At 34.0% G+C, this 18,004-nt stretch overlaps 1 protein-coding gene across 12 annotated transcripts in view; it reads left to right on the top strand.

Moving 5' to 3' along the window:
- The window catches only part of EEA1 (early endosome antigen 1), a 146,049-nt gene that overhangs the window by 75,188 nt on the left and 52,857 nt on the right, over window positions 1-18,004 (top strand). For all 12 annotated transcript variants that reach the window (XR_016395010.1, XR_016395007.1, XR_016395004.1 and 9 more), the window contains 4 exons: window positions 1,210-1,326; window positions 9,763-10,101; window positions 16,024-16,173; window positions 17,197-17,316. Coding sequence is in view for 5 of the 12 variants with exons in the window: in XM_089921119.1 (XP_089777245.1) it covers window positions 1,210-1,326; window positions 9,763-10,101; window positions 16,024-16,173; window positions 17,197-17,316 (726 nt within the window). In the remaining 7 variants the exon portion in view is untranslated. The remainder of the gene's footprint in view (window positions 1-1,209; window positions 1,327-9,762; window positions 10,102-16,023; window positions 16,174-17,196; window positions 17,317-18,004) is intronic.

Genomic DNA, 18,004 nt, shown 5'->3' with positions numbered 1-18,004 from the left:
ATGGTTATTAAAATAATCCCAAGTGCTTAATCATTCAGTTCAGTTACCTTGTTTACTAGTTTGTTTCTAAAACTTTATACCTTCATCCATTATCCTTATCCCTTCATCCACAGTGGATTTGGTTTTATTATAATGAGAATCCTTTAACAAAAAAAAGGGCCACACATTCTGGAAGTCTTTCCAAAAGAAGTAGCAAAAGATCACTTGGCATTATTGTCACAATAAATTAGTAGCCTTCTAAGATTTTTTCCTTGAAGATGAAAGTACTCACTTGTAATGTATGATATAGGTAATTGCCAATGTGTTCATTTAAAAAAATTAAGAAATTTATTGTATTCATATTATAGTTTATTTACTGATGAAGAATATAGGCAATGAAAATAATCGTAATGTTAAGAATGTAAAAAGTAAAGCCAGTAAGCAGTATTAGAAATGAAAAAGTTCTCCTGTTAATATCACTTGCAGGAAACCATACTTAAAAGGCAGTACTTAGTCTCTCTCTAGTGGTTGAAGCTTTCATGTATAGGAAGCTTGTATTTCTAGGCTCTTTGCTTATCTTTCTCTTACCTTATTTATTAAATGATTAAACCATTGTTTTCATAATAGACATTAATTTTCATTTAAACAATATTAAATGCATTAAAGCAAATTCATACCCAGCTATTATTCATGGTCATAGAGTGATCCAGGTTAATGAAACTATATATAGCTTCTGTTTGATAACTTCTTTGGACAAATACTTTCCATTACAGTCCAAAAGATGAATCACCACTTTCAAAGGTATTTCGATGTTGGTTGTTGCATTTAACATGATTTTGAAGTAAAAAAAAAGGCTGTGCACAGAAACTGGGAGAAAATATAGACATAACTTGCATATCCTTTTTAAATTCAGGAGGATTAAAGTATAGAATTTAAAGCCAGTAAATTCAAGTTTGCAGTTTGGTGCTTACTTCAGACACATAAAATAGGATGTCAGCTTTTCATTTCATGTATTATTAAATAAATGAAGTTGTATATTTTGGATAAATTTTAAAAATTAATTTTCAGCCAGAAAAGATGTAGAGCTGGTAAGATAAAGAATCAGGTTGAAATTTCTGAGTTATTTCAGTTCAACAACAATGACAAAAATGTATGTAATCTGAAAACCTTTGGATGCTTTCATTTCCTTTTTCATTTTAGTTTACTCTAATTTTCTTTTTTTCCTTTTAGGCTACAATAGACCAGCTGAGGAGTGAACTTGCCAAAGGCCCCCAGGAAGTTGCTGTGTATGTGCAGGAACTACAAAAACTTAAAAGTTCAGTTAATGAATTAACACAAAAAAATCAGGTAAGAATTTAAAAACTACATATAATGGTGAATTGATTTTATAGATCTTAAACTTTAATCTTGTGTATGTTATTTATATATTGGCACAGTACAGTATGACTTGTTCTGTGTGGTTTTTTTTTTTAAGTGTTATTTACATTCACATTGTTATGCAACCAATTTCAGAAGTCTTTTCATCTTGAAAAACTAAAACTCAACACTCATTAAACAACTACGCATTCACTGTCTCCCCTGCCCCAAACCCCTTCTACTTTCTATATCTATGAATTTACTATTCTAAGTAACTCATATGAGTGTAATCATACAGTATTTGTCTTGTTGTGTTTGGCTTATTTCACATAGGATAATGTCCTCAAGGTTCATTCATGTTCCTACCTTTTTAAGGTTATATTACATTGTATGTACATATTGTATTATCTATCATCTGTTGCTTCCTTTTGGCTAGTTCTATTGTCAATAGTGCTGCTTTCAACATGGGTATACAAATATCTATTTGTGATCCTGCTTTCATTTTTTGGGGGGTAGATACCCAGAATTGGAATTGCTGGATTGTACTGGTAATTCTATGTTCAGTTTTTTGAAGAAATCACCATACTGTTTTCCATAGTGGCTGTATCCTTTTAAATTCCCATCAACGGTGCACAGGGATTCAACAGTTTCTTCACATCCTTGCCAACATTTGTTATTTTCTGTGATTTTTATTTTTCTTTTTTTTGAGTGTTAAGGTGGTATCTCCTCATGGTTGATTTGCATTTCCCTAATGATTAGGAGGTTGAGCATCTTTTCATATGCTTGTTGGCTATGTAATTTTCTTTGGATTGTTTGTGTTTTTGTGTTGAGTTGTAGGAATTCTTTATATGTTTTTGATATTAACCCCTTATCAGATATATGCAAATATTTCCTCTTAGGTTGCCTTTTCACTCTGTTGATTGTATCTTTTTATAAAGGAAAAACGCTCCTGTGTGTCTCTACTCTCAATACTGTACTACACCTTCACTTCTGACATCGGATGTGAGGATGTTCCGTATATTAACAGTTCTCAACACCAGCTGGGTGTCCTACAGTTTAGCTCAGTTCTTAAACTGCTTACCTGGAGCTAGCATCGGATTCCACAGAGGAAGGGTGCAGTCCTGCAGGGCTGCCTGAGCACCCCAACCCCACCTCCGCCACACATCCCAATTCACACACCAATTGAAAGTCCAGCTTGTTACTTGTACTTCTGACCAACTGGCTATGTAAATGGGAGGTTCCCAATCCCCTGCCTCCGGTGTGATTAATTTGCTAGAGTAATTCACAAAATTTGGGAAGACATTTTACTTACTAGATTACTGGCTTATTATAGATGACCATAACATAAGAACAGTGAGATGGAAGAGATGCATAGGGCGAGATATGTGTGAAAGGGTTTGAAGCTTCCATGCTTTCTCTGGGTGCTCTCCACGTGTTCACCAGCTCAGAGTTTCTCAAAACCCTTTCCTTCCTACACAGACATGATTGATTAAATCATTGACCACTGGTGATTAATTCAACCTTTAGCCCCTCTTCCCTCCCTGGAGGTCAGGGTGGGACTGAAAGTTCTAACCCTTTCTTCAAGGTTGGTTCCCCTGGCAACCAACCCCCATCCTTAGGGCTTTCTAAAAAATCACCTCATTAATACGAACTCATAGGTGGTTGAAAGGGGCTTGTTAGGAATAGCAAAGGATATCTTTATTACTCTTATCACGTAGGGAATTCCTGGGGTTTTAGGAGCCTGGTTCCAGAAATGGGAACCAGGACCAAATGTATATTTTACAGTGTCACACCTTTGATGCACAGAAGTTTTAAATTTGAGAGAATTCAGTTTATCAATTATTTTTGTTGCTATGCTTTTGGTGCCATATCCAAGAAATCATTGCTAAGTTCAGCGTCATGAAGCTTTTCTTCTAATAGTTTTATAGTTTTAGGTCTTTGACTCATTTTGAATTAATTTTTTTATAGTGTAAGGTAAGGGTCCAGTTTCATTCTTTTGCATATGGAAATTCAGTTTTCCCAGCACCATTTGTTGAAAGGACTGTCCTTTTCCTATTGAATGGTCCTGGATCGCTTGTTGAAAATCATTTGACCATGTATGTGAGTGCTCATTTCTGGGCTCTCTAGTCTTCCTCTGTTGGTCTATATGTCTTTCTTTATGCCAGTACCACATTGTTTTGACTACTGTATGTTTCAATAAGTTTTGAAATCAGAAAGTATGAGACCTCCAACTTTGTTCTTATTCTGTAATGTTAATATTTTCCGCCTTGGTTCTTTAAAGATGAGCAACAGATAATATTTAGTTTTGGGATAGGGCAGGTATTGGTATCAATACTTTTTTCCCCATGTCTTTATTTTTTTGGTGGTAGAGGAATAGGAAGTTATTAAATATTTTTACTCAGAGGTATGGTGAATTTGTTGGCTTTGCTTTAATGACTTAATTAATTCTCATATCTGCTTTTACATTTAATCTGTTGTGATATGTTTGAAGCGTGTGAAGAAAATTTAGTCTCACAGATGTGTAGTTGGAAAAGGGAGGACTATCTTAATAGCCTTTTCAGATAATTGTAGCTATTTTTATTTGATATTATACTGAAACAAAAGTATAGTTTCTCAAAAGTTAATTACAGTGTAGAATCTGAAACCATAGTAATGCAGTTTTTGTACTTTGTAACAATAAAATTTTTTTCTCTGTCTTGCCTTTTGCATGGGTCTTTCCTGTGCATGATTTTGTAACGTTATGCATTAGTCATGTGGAAAATATTGGTTCACTGAGTTATGCAGATTTTATTTCCAAATATTGACACATTTCATTGTACAATATAAAACTAATCACATTTGTCAATATCACCATCAATCTTAGAATACTTTATGGGTATGAGGAAGTGTCAAGGTCATAGTGGTGGATACAAGTTTTCCAAAATTCTAAGCTTCATTTGGAAGCTTGAATTTTATCATTGGCAACCAATACTATCAGTTCTGTCCTTTGAAGTGACAGATTTTCTTCCTCCCCAAATCTGAATAGTCATAGTTTGTCATTCTTAAAAATGGTTTTTCATGGAAAAAAGCAACTAGCTCAGTTTATAATTCAATCACATAAATGCTCCTCTGTATGACAGTTATATTATTTGGTATGCAGCAGAAGTGACCCAAATATACTTCCTATTTTTTCACAGTTTTTCTTTTTTCTTGCTATTTCAAATATTGCGGCTATGAACATTCACATACAAATCTCATGCATTTGTGTATGAATTTCTGTTATGTAGTCTCATGTGAAATTGCTGGGTTATAGGCTATATACATAATTAAATTTACTAGATGATCCCAAACTATTTCCCAGAGTAATTATACCAGTTTACCATTGTCCATTTTTCCGTATACTCCTGGTACTGATTGGTTTTTAAAATTTAATCTTTTTTACGTTTTATGAAAACCTCTGTGTCTCCCTACCCCATTTTTTTCCCTCCTGTCAAGCTATATGTAGACAACTTCCACATATACTCTAGTTTTATCTTTGTCCCTCAGTTTGATTTTTAATTTTTTGAGCTCAGAGTTGACCTTCTACCTCTTGGAAATTTACCAGAGGTGTACACACAATGGATGTTTATGATCAGTGTAATTTATTTTGTATTTTTGAAGCATTAAACTATTAATAAGGGATAATGAAGCACAGATTGTGTGTATATATATATATTCACACATGTATATATACATTCACACTATTAAAGGAAGTACTATGTTTTTTTTTTATGAATAATACATGGACTCAAGATGGTTTAGTGTGGTAAAATTAGGATATTTTTGATTAGGGAATAATAGGATTTTCTACTAATCTTAATAATCTTTACATAAGTAAGACTTCAAATTTTTTTTCGAAGTGTTTTCCTGTTTAGGATTTTTTTCACTAGTTAGAGCAAGGACAGATGTGCATCTACCTTTTTTTATTATCCTTGCTCCCCCACCTCTCCTCACCCAAGTCCTTGGCAAACCATGATTGTTGACAGTGGTGATATCCAAGTGTTACGAATTTGGAAATCTCTGTGCCTGGTCTTTTTTTTTTTTTTAATTTTATTTATTTATTTTATTTATTTATTTTTGGCCGTGTTGGGTCTTCGTTTCGATGTGTGGGCTTTCTCTAGTTGTGGCGAGCGGGGACCACTCCTCATTGCGGTGTGTGGGCCTCTCACTGTTGCGGCCTCTCGTTGCGGAGCACAAGCTCCAGACGCGCAGGCTCAGTAATTGTGGCTCACGGGCCTAGTTGCTCCGTGGCATGTGGGATCTTCCCAGATCAGGGCTCGAACCCGTGTCCCCTGCATTGGCAGGCAGATTCTCAACCACTGCGCCACCAGGGAAGCCCTTGTGCCTGGTCTTTTGAAGGCTATTAATGAAATGCCTTGGGCAGCTTTTGTGGGTCATAGGCAGCATCAAGGTGGATAGATAACATTATAAAATATAATGAATTGAAAAAATAGTTACTTTTTTGTTAATGTCAAGATTTTCAGCATTAAACCAGTGTTTTTTAATCACTGGCTTTGAAAACTTAAAAACAAGCCAGGAATCTTGAAGAAATTTCCTTTTTAGTTTCTAATAAGAATCATATGCTGACATTTAAACAAAATTCTGCAGCTCAATTTAATTAACTATTTCCATATAAATTCTGAACAAAATCATATGCTTATTTAAAGCTACTAATATAACCAATATAGGTCATTGTAAGAGACTGAGTTATTTTTTGGGTCTCACCTCTTACCCATTTTCCATCCTTCATTGCTCTCCGCTTTCCCACAGTCTCAGTATTAAGATGTTCATAGGCCAAAGCAGAAGCCAGATATGGCAAGTAGTTGTATTGCTGTGTATTACCACTGTATTGCAAAGTGGTATATTGAGGTGAACAGCATAGTACAGTGGTGAAAGGCATGTTTAAATGCCAGCTTTGTAACTGACTGGCTGTAACCCAGAGCCTCTCAAAGTCTCTTTCCTCTTCTGCTAAGAAGTACTGTTATACTTATTTGCCTCTTAGGATTGATATGAGTATTAAAAACAGTAATAGATGTTGAAGTGCTTAGACCACTGCCTGGCTTAGAGTAAGCACCTCAGTGAATGTTTGTTGTTACTGTTTTTATTTACTGTAAGTTTTGTGATACAGAGTTGAGTCAAGACCAAGGTGGATGTTTTCCTAACTTATTGCCTAGTAAATCAGGAAAGACTCTTGTTGAAGACATAACTTTTTAGCTTAGTCTTGTTTGTTTGTTTTTTTTAAAATTAATTAATTAATTAATTTTTGGCTGTGTTGGGTCGTTGTTGCTGTGTGCGGGCTTTCTCTAGTTGTGGTGTGCGGGGTCTGCTCTTCGTTGCGGTGCGCGGGCTTCTCATTGAGGTGGCTTCTCATTGCGGGTCACGGGCTTTTGGCGCCCAATCTCAGTAGTTGTGGCGCTCGGGCGTGGGCGTAGTTGCTCCGCAGCATGTGGGAGCTTCCTGGACCAGGGATTGAACCCATGTCCCCTGCATTGGCAGGCGGATTCTTAACCACTGCGCCCCTAGGGAAGTCCCTTTAGCTTAGTCTTTAAGGATGCTTAGGAGCATGTCACATGGCAGAGGGGTTAATGGCATTTCATTTTGAGAGCTAGATACAGAAGGCATGGGGACATGTAAGAGCACAAAATATAAGATGTTGGAGAGGTACAAGTAGTTCAGTTTGTTCTTTCTCAAAAAGCTGTTTTGAGGAACAAACGAGATGAGATCCTTGAAACCACTTTGTAAGCTATCAAGCAATAAAAAATGCCATTCTTTTTGCATTTCTTCTCATTACCTGGGCTAGTAACAAGTGAATAACAGAGTCTAATACAGGGAAATTGTCTCTGTAAGGAAATATGTTGAAAGAACAATTGGTGAGGAAGTCAAAAGAGGACTGGACATTCAGAAGGAAAGAATTTTGCTTACTCAAATGATAATTATGTTATGAGTTAAGCTTAACATTCATTTTATAATTTAAACTTGAATAGTGTATGCTTTGGGAAGCCTGAATTGACTCACGGAGTGTCTGAATTGTGTTGTGAAAACTTTATTGGACTTAGAATCATCATATGTGACTCTGCTACCTGGCCAAGTCATATCAGGTTCTTTCAGCTTTAGCTTCTTCATCCACAGAATGGGGATGATAATGTCTATCTCATCTTTTGTTGTAAGGATTAATATGGAGAAGTGAAAGTGCAATTACTGTTTTCTTTAATGGATTCTACTGTACTTAAAAAAAATCAGTCTTCAAAAACCATGTATTCACTAGACTTTCTGCTTCAGATTCCATGAGAAGACCATAATAAGGATAAAAAGTTTGTGATACTAGATATAGTAAACCTTTTGCATATAAAAAATATATAATGTGAGTGGATTAGGTTATTTAAAAATAAAGTGGTTTAGGTTCTTTTAAATAAAATTTAATTAACTCATCTGTGCAATAAAGCTGGAAGATTTTGATTAATTTTTTAGGATAACTGAATTTTAAAGTGAATGGTTGTAATGTATTTTTGCTTCTTAAAGAGTAAAGCTGTCTGAGGGGTCCTTTATGTATAGAACTAGTAGGATTACTTGGGCACTTTATGAGTAAGCCTATGAGGAAGGCTCACTACCTCACTACTAGACTTAATTTTTGTAGCATGTTTTAAAATTGTATCCCACCCAAGAATTTGTGAGCATGGTTGCATTCATAAAATTTAGTAACTTAGAATTTTCCTTGAAAAGATGCAAGGCATTTATAATGATCAATGAATAGACTTAATTTAGCTTATGAATTCTAAAATAAATATTATTTTCTTAAAAGAAAAAGTATGAAATCAAGTCAAGAAAGATGTGGAGTTACTAACGAGTAAGACAAAAAAGTGTTTATAAAAAGAGAACTTTCCTAACAAGTAGTTTGACTCAAAATTATTATTTTTTTTCTCCAGTCTTTTGGCTCTACCTCTTTTGTTCTGTGTCTGTTGGTCAGTCAGGACACAACTAATTGCTAATTGCTAATTTTGCTGAAAACTTCTGGGTGCTCTTTTTACTTTGTCTCCCATTTTGTCTTTCTGACATATATCTTTTTGACACTGCTTTTTCTATAGTATATTTCTACTTGGTAATTTACATTAATGAACTTTTTCTCAGACATGTGTTTAAGAACCATTACTGCTGCCTTTCCCACTCTATTATCTAAATTTATTACTCCCCTGTGTCCCCTCTTGCAACTTGTTTGTCTGTTCCTTTGTGTCTTTTTGTATAGAGCAGATGGCATGAGTCATGTATATATACCTTGTCCTTAACTCCTCTCACTACTTTACCAAGTTCAAACTTTGTTTTCAGGTGATTTTAACTTCCTAGTTAGCCCCACCTGACTTTGCTCTTTTCATTTAAAAAAAAATAGTGCACTTGAGAAATTTAACACAGCTTTTGTATTAATCTGTGTTTGTGCATTATGTTTTAACTTAGAAAAAAATTTTTAAATATGTTTCATTTAGATTATAGTCTGTTTAAAGGCCAGAAGTTTTGTTTCCCCTCCACTATTTCTGTAGTATCCCCTTCTAGCACACTGTATATAAAAATGAGTATAATAAATGTCCATGATTGACTCATCAGGTGCTTATAGTGGCTTCTTTTCCTGGCTATCTTTCTTACAGAGTTGAGTCAAAATTCTGATCCATATCTTGTGTGTAAATATCTTGACTAAAAATGTTCAATATTAGTAGTAAAAACTCCACTGAGCCCAGACTTTAACATTTGATTAGGCTGGTTGATCCAGATCTTTGATTGGAGGTGTCATTTTTATATTTTGTACTTGATAGTATTGAGTAAAATAACAAATATAAGGCAGGTAAGTGATATTTTTAAAAAAGATCACTGTTTTACACACCTAGAAAGAAATTTGAGTAAGTCTTAAACTTGTGACTCTTAAAAATGATGTTTGTAAAAAAGAGCAAAAATGAGGAATCAGTAGAATCAGGCATACTAGAGCAGTAAATTGTATTGTTATTGCTAAAGCTCTTACCAATTATGAAATTGCAAAGCCAAAAATCAGAATTGCCATATTGTTACTTAAAGTAATTTTTGATAATAGAGGGGTAGTTTCAATTTTTAACTCAAATGGGAGATTATAAATATGTTGCATAGCCTAAAGAATCTAGTTAGTAGATTTTAGTGTTTTCATTTTATGTCAAAATTTTGTTGGTAATTCTTAAATTATATTAATAGAGCTTAGTCAAGTAGACCAATAATAAAACCATAAGTTAGTATATAACAGTTTAATTCTTCTTGATTAAATATTTTCACTGTGTTTATATTATAATATTTACTAAAACATTTAGTAGGAAATGATATTGCTCTAAAGATTATTTGAATAATTAGAATAATTAAAAATATTAGGAAAGGAAAAAAATTGTTAAATTGTTATTTCAGAACTTGACTGAAAAGTTTCAGAAGAAAGAACTGGACTACACTCAGTTAGAGGAGAAACATAATGAAGAATGTATGAGTAAAAAGAATATACAAGCAAGCCTTCATCAAAAAGACCTAGATTGTCAACAGCTTCAGTCAAGGTTATCTGCATCTGAAACCTCACTGCAGAGAATACAGGCAGAGCTAGGTGAAAAGGGAGAGGCTACTCAAAAGCTCAAAGAAGAATTATCAGAAGTGGAGACCAAGTACCAGCATCTTAAGGCAGAGTTTAAACAGCTACAACAACAGAGAGAAGAAAAGGAACAGCATGGATTACTACTCCAAAGTGAAATTAATCAAGTAAGAGCTGTTAACTTTTATTTATTGTAATTCCCCCTATGGTTTCTTCTTAGTGTGTTTGATGGTTGTTTGATCATAATATAGTTCATTAAAAAAGTTGTCATTTAAAAAAAAAACTCTTAATTTTCACAACCTATAGTGTTGAGTCAGATCTCATTTCTGTTAATTTCAATTTCCCTTAAAATGATAGTATCTATCATATAGTATTATTGTGAAGTGTTTATGAATTAATACATATAAATTGCTTAGAATGGTACCTGGTAAATGGTAGGTACTCAGCAGGTATTAGCTATTATAATAATTCAAATTGTTGATCATTTTATTTAATCTTATCTTTTTTCTTTTCTTGTTACTAAATTTTAAAAATATAATTACTGTTAAACCAATAGTATAAAAATTAGATATTTTAAAAGAAGAAAACAAATTAGTCCTAATAACTATTTTTTATAGGTAAATAATATCTCTCAGAAGTTTCATGGAAGTTTTGACTTTGCCATTAACTTAATTTTTGAATTCTCTATTCTAATTATTTCTTATAGGTAACATTGAAGTTGGTAGAAAAATGGAAATTTGGGGGAGATTAAAGTCCTCACCACTTTTTTTTTTTTGATAATTTTCAACTATTTTCATTTATAGGGCAGTGATACTTGGCTTTGTGGCATCAGTCCTCTGTCTTCTTAGCCTGAGATACTCTTCCTATTTCTCTTCTCCCTGATAAATACAACTTACTCCACTTGTCCCATTTCCAGAAATCTTTTTCTGCATATTGCCACTTCTCACCACCACCCCCTCCAGAGATGGCTTAAGCATTTACATATCTTTTTTTTTTTTTTTTTTTTGCGGTACACGGGCCTCTCACTGTTGTGACCTCTCCCGTTGTGGAGCACAGGCTCCGGACGCGCAGGCTCAGCGGCCATGGCTCACGGGCCCAGCCACTCCGCGGCATGTGGGATCTTCCCGGACCGGGGCACGAACCCGTGTCCCCTGCAGCGGCAGGCGGACTCTCAACCACTGCGCCACCAGGGAAGCCGAAGCATTTACATATCTTGATTGTTTTACTTATCACAGTATAGTATATTATCATAACTTATGTATCTTTCTTCACTAGACTCTGAACTCTTCAGGTGCAGAGACCATGTCTTATTCATTTTTTATCCCAACTACCTGGCATTTTGCTTATTAATCAGCAGATGTTTTAGTAAGTAAGTGAATGAACAAATGCAGGCATTCATAATCGAAGGAAACAGAGGCTTGGGGATATCAATGAATAACTTAAATATAACTTAGATATTTGCTTTTCAGTTCAAATGAACAAATGGGGCATTTATGGTTTCTAAAAGACACTATGCCTTGTTTATTAGGAGATACAGAAATGAAAAAGGAAACAGTACCTACCCTAAATGATTATGTAAATCTCATTGAGGATGAGGCAAGTACTATCCTATACCAATGAATGTGAGAATTAAAATAAAATGATCTCATATACCATGGGAATTTGGAAGAGTTCCTCTCCTGTTTTCTCCCCCCTGCCCCATAGTACTTCATATTGTATAATTATTTTGTCCTGTTAATGTGATCAAAAAAAGCTTTGTGTGAGAGATGGTGCTTGAAATTGTGAATATTGAATGGGTTTTGACAAGTAGCAGTTTGAAGGCAGGAGGGTCTTCCAGGCAGAAAAGTAAACTAGAGGCAGGGAAGTATTACAAGAACCAGGGAGGGACACGCATTTGCTCTGAGGATAGGGTATGTGTAATAGTAGTGGACTATTTTGAATCCAAAGAGCATTTGGAAGTTTATTATGCAGGCTTTTGAATAGCAGGCTGAGGAATTTGGGTTTCATTTGGTTGTCAGTAGGTGGAGGGGCATCAGGAATTTTTGAGAACCTACTCAATATTTTTATTCAAAGACTTGAATGTACCTAATTATTTGGTTTAGTCACAATTCTGTACAAAATAAAGAGGTTGTACTGAAGACCTTGAAGTGATACCATTTATTTTCTTCTCTTCAGCATGCTGTCTGGATTCTACCTTCAAAGCATGACTCAAATCTGTCCACTTCTCTTCATCTATACTGCTACCACCCTTAATCTCAGCTGCTGCCATTGCTCACCTGGGCTACTGTTAGCCTTTTTACAGGTTTCCTTTTTCTAGAGACCTCCTTAGTCTATTCTCCGTGTGGAAGCCAGAGGCCTTGTTTTAAAATGTGAAGGATATCACTTTATTCCTCTGCTTGACAACCTCAGTGGCTTTGCTTACACTTTGAATTGAATCCAAATATCTTACTTGGTCATGTAAGCACTTGTGTGTAGTATGGTCCACACTATGTCTGTTTTCAACATGTGAAGCAACCATACTGATCTCCTTTCAGTTCCTCAAACACCCAACACTTCAAAGCACTTTCCTGCCTTAGGTCCTTTGCCCATGTTTTTTTCTTAGAGTGTTCTTGATTTCAGTTCTTCATAAGGCTTGCTCAGGTATTGTTTCCTCAATAAAGCTTTTCTGGACCATTCTATTTCAATAGCTTATTTTCCATTTATTCTGGACCCTACTTTATTCCAGCAAGCTTCTTCTTTATAATACTTTATATTGTATAGTTAGTTTACTTGTATATTATCTACCATTCCCTTTGGACGGTGAGCTACTTAATTTGAGGAATCTGTTTTATTCTGTACTCTATCAGCCTCTATACTTAGAGCTTTCAGTAAGTATTTATTGGAAGAATGGAAGTGAACCTCACCTTAAACCTTCTTTCAGCGTCCTTAAAGAGTGTAGGGATGAACTGGGTTTGTTTTGCTCTCTACTGTATCCTCAGCTCTCATATCAGTGCTGACAAAAATAGATAGCTGTCAATTGTCAACAAAGGACTTGAAAACAAAGTACCCCATATTCTTCATATTTGTGTTCGTGAGCACTTTTAAAATAGCCACGGATATGCAGATAATGATGTTATGTAATTAAACAATTAGTCATCAATTTACTTTTTTAACTTTTAAAAAATTTTATACAATATTTAAAGGTTTCTTTCTCTTTACAGTTATTATGAAATATTGGCTGTATTCCCCATGTTGTACAGTATGTCCTTGAGCCTGTCTAACCCAGTAGTTTGTATCTCCCACTCCCCAACCCATATGTCCAACTTAATTTAAAAAAATTATCTAACATGCCATCTCAAATAGCATAGTGGTTTATGAGTGTGGATTTAAGAACCAGCTTTCTGAGTTCCAGTTCTGTGGCCTACAAGCTGTGTGAGCTTGGACAAGTTATTTAGTTTGTACCTCAGTTTGCTTATCTATCAAAAAGAGGATAAGAATGGAACTGTCTTCATAGGGTTATTATAAGGATTAAATTAGTTAATATTTGTGAAGCATTTGGAATAGGGCCTGGCACTTAGCAAACATTAATTGGAACTTAATGAATAAAGAATTATGTATATAAGTTTACAAAAATAAATTTCTCAGAGAACATATACATGTATGTATATCTCAAAATGTAACTTTAGGATAGACCATTATATTAATAATTCCAGGATGTATTATTTTTGCTCTTAGTTTATCCTTTTTTTTCCTTAACATATTTACTCTAAAATGATATAGGCATTACGGCTTAAGGGATTTTGGCCTGCTTACACTGTTGGGCAGCTTTGATTTGAGATTCATCTCTTTATTAAAGATCAGGGATTTATCAGGATTGTACAGTAAAGAATGATAGTTATTTATAATATATAATGACAGTTATTTATAATATATCTCTTTTTTTACCCCTTTAGTAAATCTTCGCTTCAGAGCAACAGTTATCTTTATTTATTTAATAAAAAATTTTTACTGGAGTATCGTTGACCCACGATACCATGTCAGTTCCAGGTGCACAGAAAAGTGAATCAGCCACATGCATCCACACATCCACTCTTTTCTAGACTCCTTTCTCATATAGGCCACCAGAGGAGTATTGAGTAGAGTTCCCCATGCTACACAGTAGCTCCTCACTAGCCACCCATTCCATATATAGTAGTGTGTACATGTCAATCCCAATCTCCCAATTTATTCCACCCCCCCCGCCTCACCCGCTGGGAACCATAAGTTTGTTTTCTCCATCCAGAGCAACACTTATCTTTAATTTGGTGGTTCTTCACTCTGTCTGCACACCAGAATCACCTGGGGAAATTTAAGAAATTACCAATATCAAGGCCTCATCCTCCACTCAGTTATGCCATAATCTCTGGCATAGGCCTGGGCATTGGTGTATTTAAATGTTTCTCCTGTGATTGTACTGTGTAGTTGAGATTGAAAACTGCTGCTTTTTAAAGTGTTGCTTTTTGGCAAATGATTCCTGAAACTAAATATCATCTGATTCTTGTTATGAAAACATGGATTTCTGGGCTTCAGCTCAAATGTATTAAATCTAAACTTCTAGGGGAGAAGTCTGATTATCTTTGTGTTAATAATGATATTGGGTGATTCTTATCCAACAAGTTCAGGAACTAGATGTAGGGGATGCCTGTCTGTAAGAGATCAAGCACTTAGATGCTTGAAATATGAATTTACTTTGAAGGCCTCCTTTGCTTTCACATACCAGGATTGGATCTATTTCTTGTAGTGAGAAGGAGAGGGTTTGGGTAGTTACTACAGTGCTAATTCACTGCATTTTAAGAAGAAGAAGAAGAAAATGGAGAGATGTCAGGGTGCTGGCTTAGGACAAGAATAAAATAAATGTCTTTTCTTTAACTGTTACTGATTCCTGTTTTAGTTAGATTGAAGCATGCTTTACTTTAGAAATCCACTTTGGTTTTCTTTATTGATGATAGGATATATTTTGACAGCTGCAGGTTGCTTCATAGCATAAGAAAATAGTGGGTGTCCACTCTTCTGATAGAACTTTATTTTTTTCCTTGCCAACTGTGAATTTTTATGGAGAAATATGCAAGTGTAGAGCATATAAGTGTATATATGACACAAAGGCTATAGACTCTTAATATTTTCAGATTTAACGTGAATGGGTTTGATTGAAAGCAATTGTATAGAATGCTTGTTATTAATTTCCAGTTTTGCTGAGGCACATGCTGAGATTTGATTTAATGTGTTATGAGGCTGGGGTGTAGAAGTACTCTTAGTGTGTAAGCTTTGCCGAATGTCTTGCATCTTTATCTCCATGCCACTCTTTTTTTGTTCTGTACTCCCAGCACTTGTGCAGTAATTCTTCTAAAATTAGTACAAACTTTTTTTTTTTTTAATGGACCTACCCCCAGCCAATCCCACAAGAGAAACCAGCTGTTATTTCTGGTAGTATTAGTGAAAATAAGGAATTTGAGAAAGTGATAGTTCTAGCTCCAAGAAAAATTTCTCCTTTAGTTTTAGCTAGGTGGCAATTTTAAAGTTAATGAATGAGAATCACCTAATATTTTAAGAAACTGTTCTTTCCTCTATTTTATTTAGAAATTGTGTGCCAGTTTGAGGACTTGAGAATGCTTTGTGCTCTATTCAGTACCCAAATGTAAGAAGTCAGTTGTGGTGGTTCATAATTATGGGAAAACTACAAGAATCACTTTGGGATTCTAAAAACTACAGTGGAATAGGTCTGAATGTGCCTTAAGTGTCTTAATTTTTAAGTTTTGTTTTATCTAAGTTCCTCAAGTGATTACAACACTTATATCTAAACAAGAGCCTCAGGTTTGCTGGCTTTTTTTTTTTTTTTAAAGCGTGCAAAAACCCTGAAACCTGTGATGTTTGGTTACAGTTTTATGAGTCATAATTTATGTGATTAAAATTCAATTGGATCTTAGGTTCCTCTAAAGTATCATGAAAATTAATATATTATTTTTATATTGGTGAAAAATAAAACATTGTTTGGAAAGTAGGTGGTAGTAGTAATGGTGGTGATTGTAGGTGTGTTTATACATATGTACTTACTTTTTTTTCCTTTTCTGAAGTTACATAGCAAACTTCTGGAGACAGAGCGCCAATTAGGGGAAGCTCATGGTAGGCTGAAGGAACAGAGACAGCTTTCAAGTGAAAAGCTGATGGATAAAGAACAACAAGTGGCTGATCTACAGCTCAAACTTTCTCGTTTAGAAGAAGAGGTAAGCTCGCATTTCAAATGAGTTTACATTAGTACATTTTTTGATAGATTTGAGGCATCTTAAATATTGTTTTTAATCTTTTTATGGTCAAGAGCTTTAATTGGATTTTTTTAACTTTAAGTTGGGACTTTTATTTCTCCCCAGTTAAAATGTCCTATTTATTAACTGCATTAAGTCATTTTGTTGTGATTGTATTCCCTAAAGTTCTCAACAAAAATGTGCAAAGAAGGCTACTCTTCAGCTTTAGGCAGGATAAATTCTCGGGGTGAACCTGTCAGGCTGCTCAAGAAGAGTTCCTATCCAGGAAGGACCAATTCCTAATGGCTCTGAAAAATGAACAGTTGCTGAGGGCATTAATGACATGTAGTTGGTGCATGTAAACTTTGAGTTTGCATTTAAGGATTTTTTCTCTTTTAAAAATTAAACATAAGATTGTATGCTATCCTAATTTAAGCTGTAGTTGGCAAAAATGGTAACTGCTATTTGGTTAAAGTAAAAGTTATCATTAAAGTACTTCTTTTATTAGAATTGAACAAACCCTGAGAGTTAAAATCTGTAGCTTCAGCAAAAGATTTTCTTCTAGACCCAAAATCTTAGTGTGGTAGATCATGCTGTTGTTTCCCAATAAGTGATAATTATGATTGTTGTGAAAAAAGTAAAACAAATATTGATACTGTTACAAAAATAATTATATAATTAATTAAAAATTAATTAAAATAAATATATAATTAATTCCTTGATCATATTAGTATATAAAAACAATAATAAATTAAATGCCAACCTGGAGAAAGAATTTTATACTTTTCAGTATGAGAATCAATTCTTAAGGAATAATTTCTTAATCATGAGATTATGATTCTATAAGTAATGAGATATTGCTTTTAAAGTTGATTTTTATCTGTTGTTTGAATTGAATTTTCTCTTCAGACTTGAGAATTGTGAGATCTGAAGTACTACCAAATATTTATATGCTAGCATTATGCCTTTAAGTTGTCAACTGACAGTCTTCATTTTTTTTTTAAGTTGAAGGAAAAAGTAACAAATTCCACAGAATTGCAGCATCAGTTAGATAAAACAAAGCAACAGCATCAAGAACAACAAGCTCTTCAGCAAAGCACTACAGCAAAACTTCGTGAAGCTCAGGTAAATAGTATTTGAATTTTTAGCCTTTTAAACAAAAATTAACCAAATCATTATCCTTTTGTTGTGGTGAAACTAGATAATGCAAAGTACTTGATTATGAAGAGTTTTGATAATTTTCAGTATCTGGATAATCAGAAAATCTTTTTCTTTTGATTGCTCTGTTGAAAATTTTTTCTAAAATATTAAAAAATATTTATTATAAATAGATTTGTTACTTATAAATTTATATAAAAATTTAAAATTTATTTCTGTTAAAGAAATTTATTTAAATAGACTATATTATTTATTTAAATTGTTATTTATCCATAATAAATTATTTATTATTGTTTATTAAAAATACCTTATTTTAGAAATTAAAAATGCAAATAAAATTTCTCAGTTTAGTTTACCTCAGTAAAAAATAACATTTTGTATTTCCTACAATAGAACTTACTGTTTATTGGTCATGTCTTTCCCTGTTTCAGAGCTATCATATGAACATTGGAATTGTAGGTATAGAAAACGTGACTGAGTTAAATTTGTACAGATTCTATAGTATAGCTCAGAAGATTGAAATAAGTTAAATTTTTCTTTTGTTATGGTGAGCAGAAGACGGTACCCAGATGTTTGAAATGAATTTGAATTTGACATTCATTTATTTCTTTGGTCTTTCATTAATTCATTGAATATTATTGAGCACTGTGTGTCA

The sequence above is a fragment of the Delphinapterus leucas genome, chromosome 11 (assembly GCF_059928025.1).
Source record: "Delphinapterus leucas isolate spDelLeu-1000000601 "Yukka" chromosome 11, BTC_Dleu_Yukka2, whole genome shotgun sequence".
Classification (NCBI taxonomy): domain Eukaryota; kingdom Metazoa; phylum Chordata; class Mammalia; order Artiodactyla; family Monodontidae; genus Delphinapterus; species Delphinapterus leucas.
This window is presented reverse-complemented; position numbering and strand designations above follow the sequence as displayed.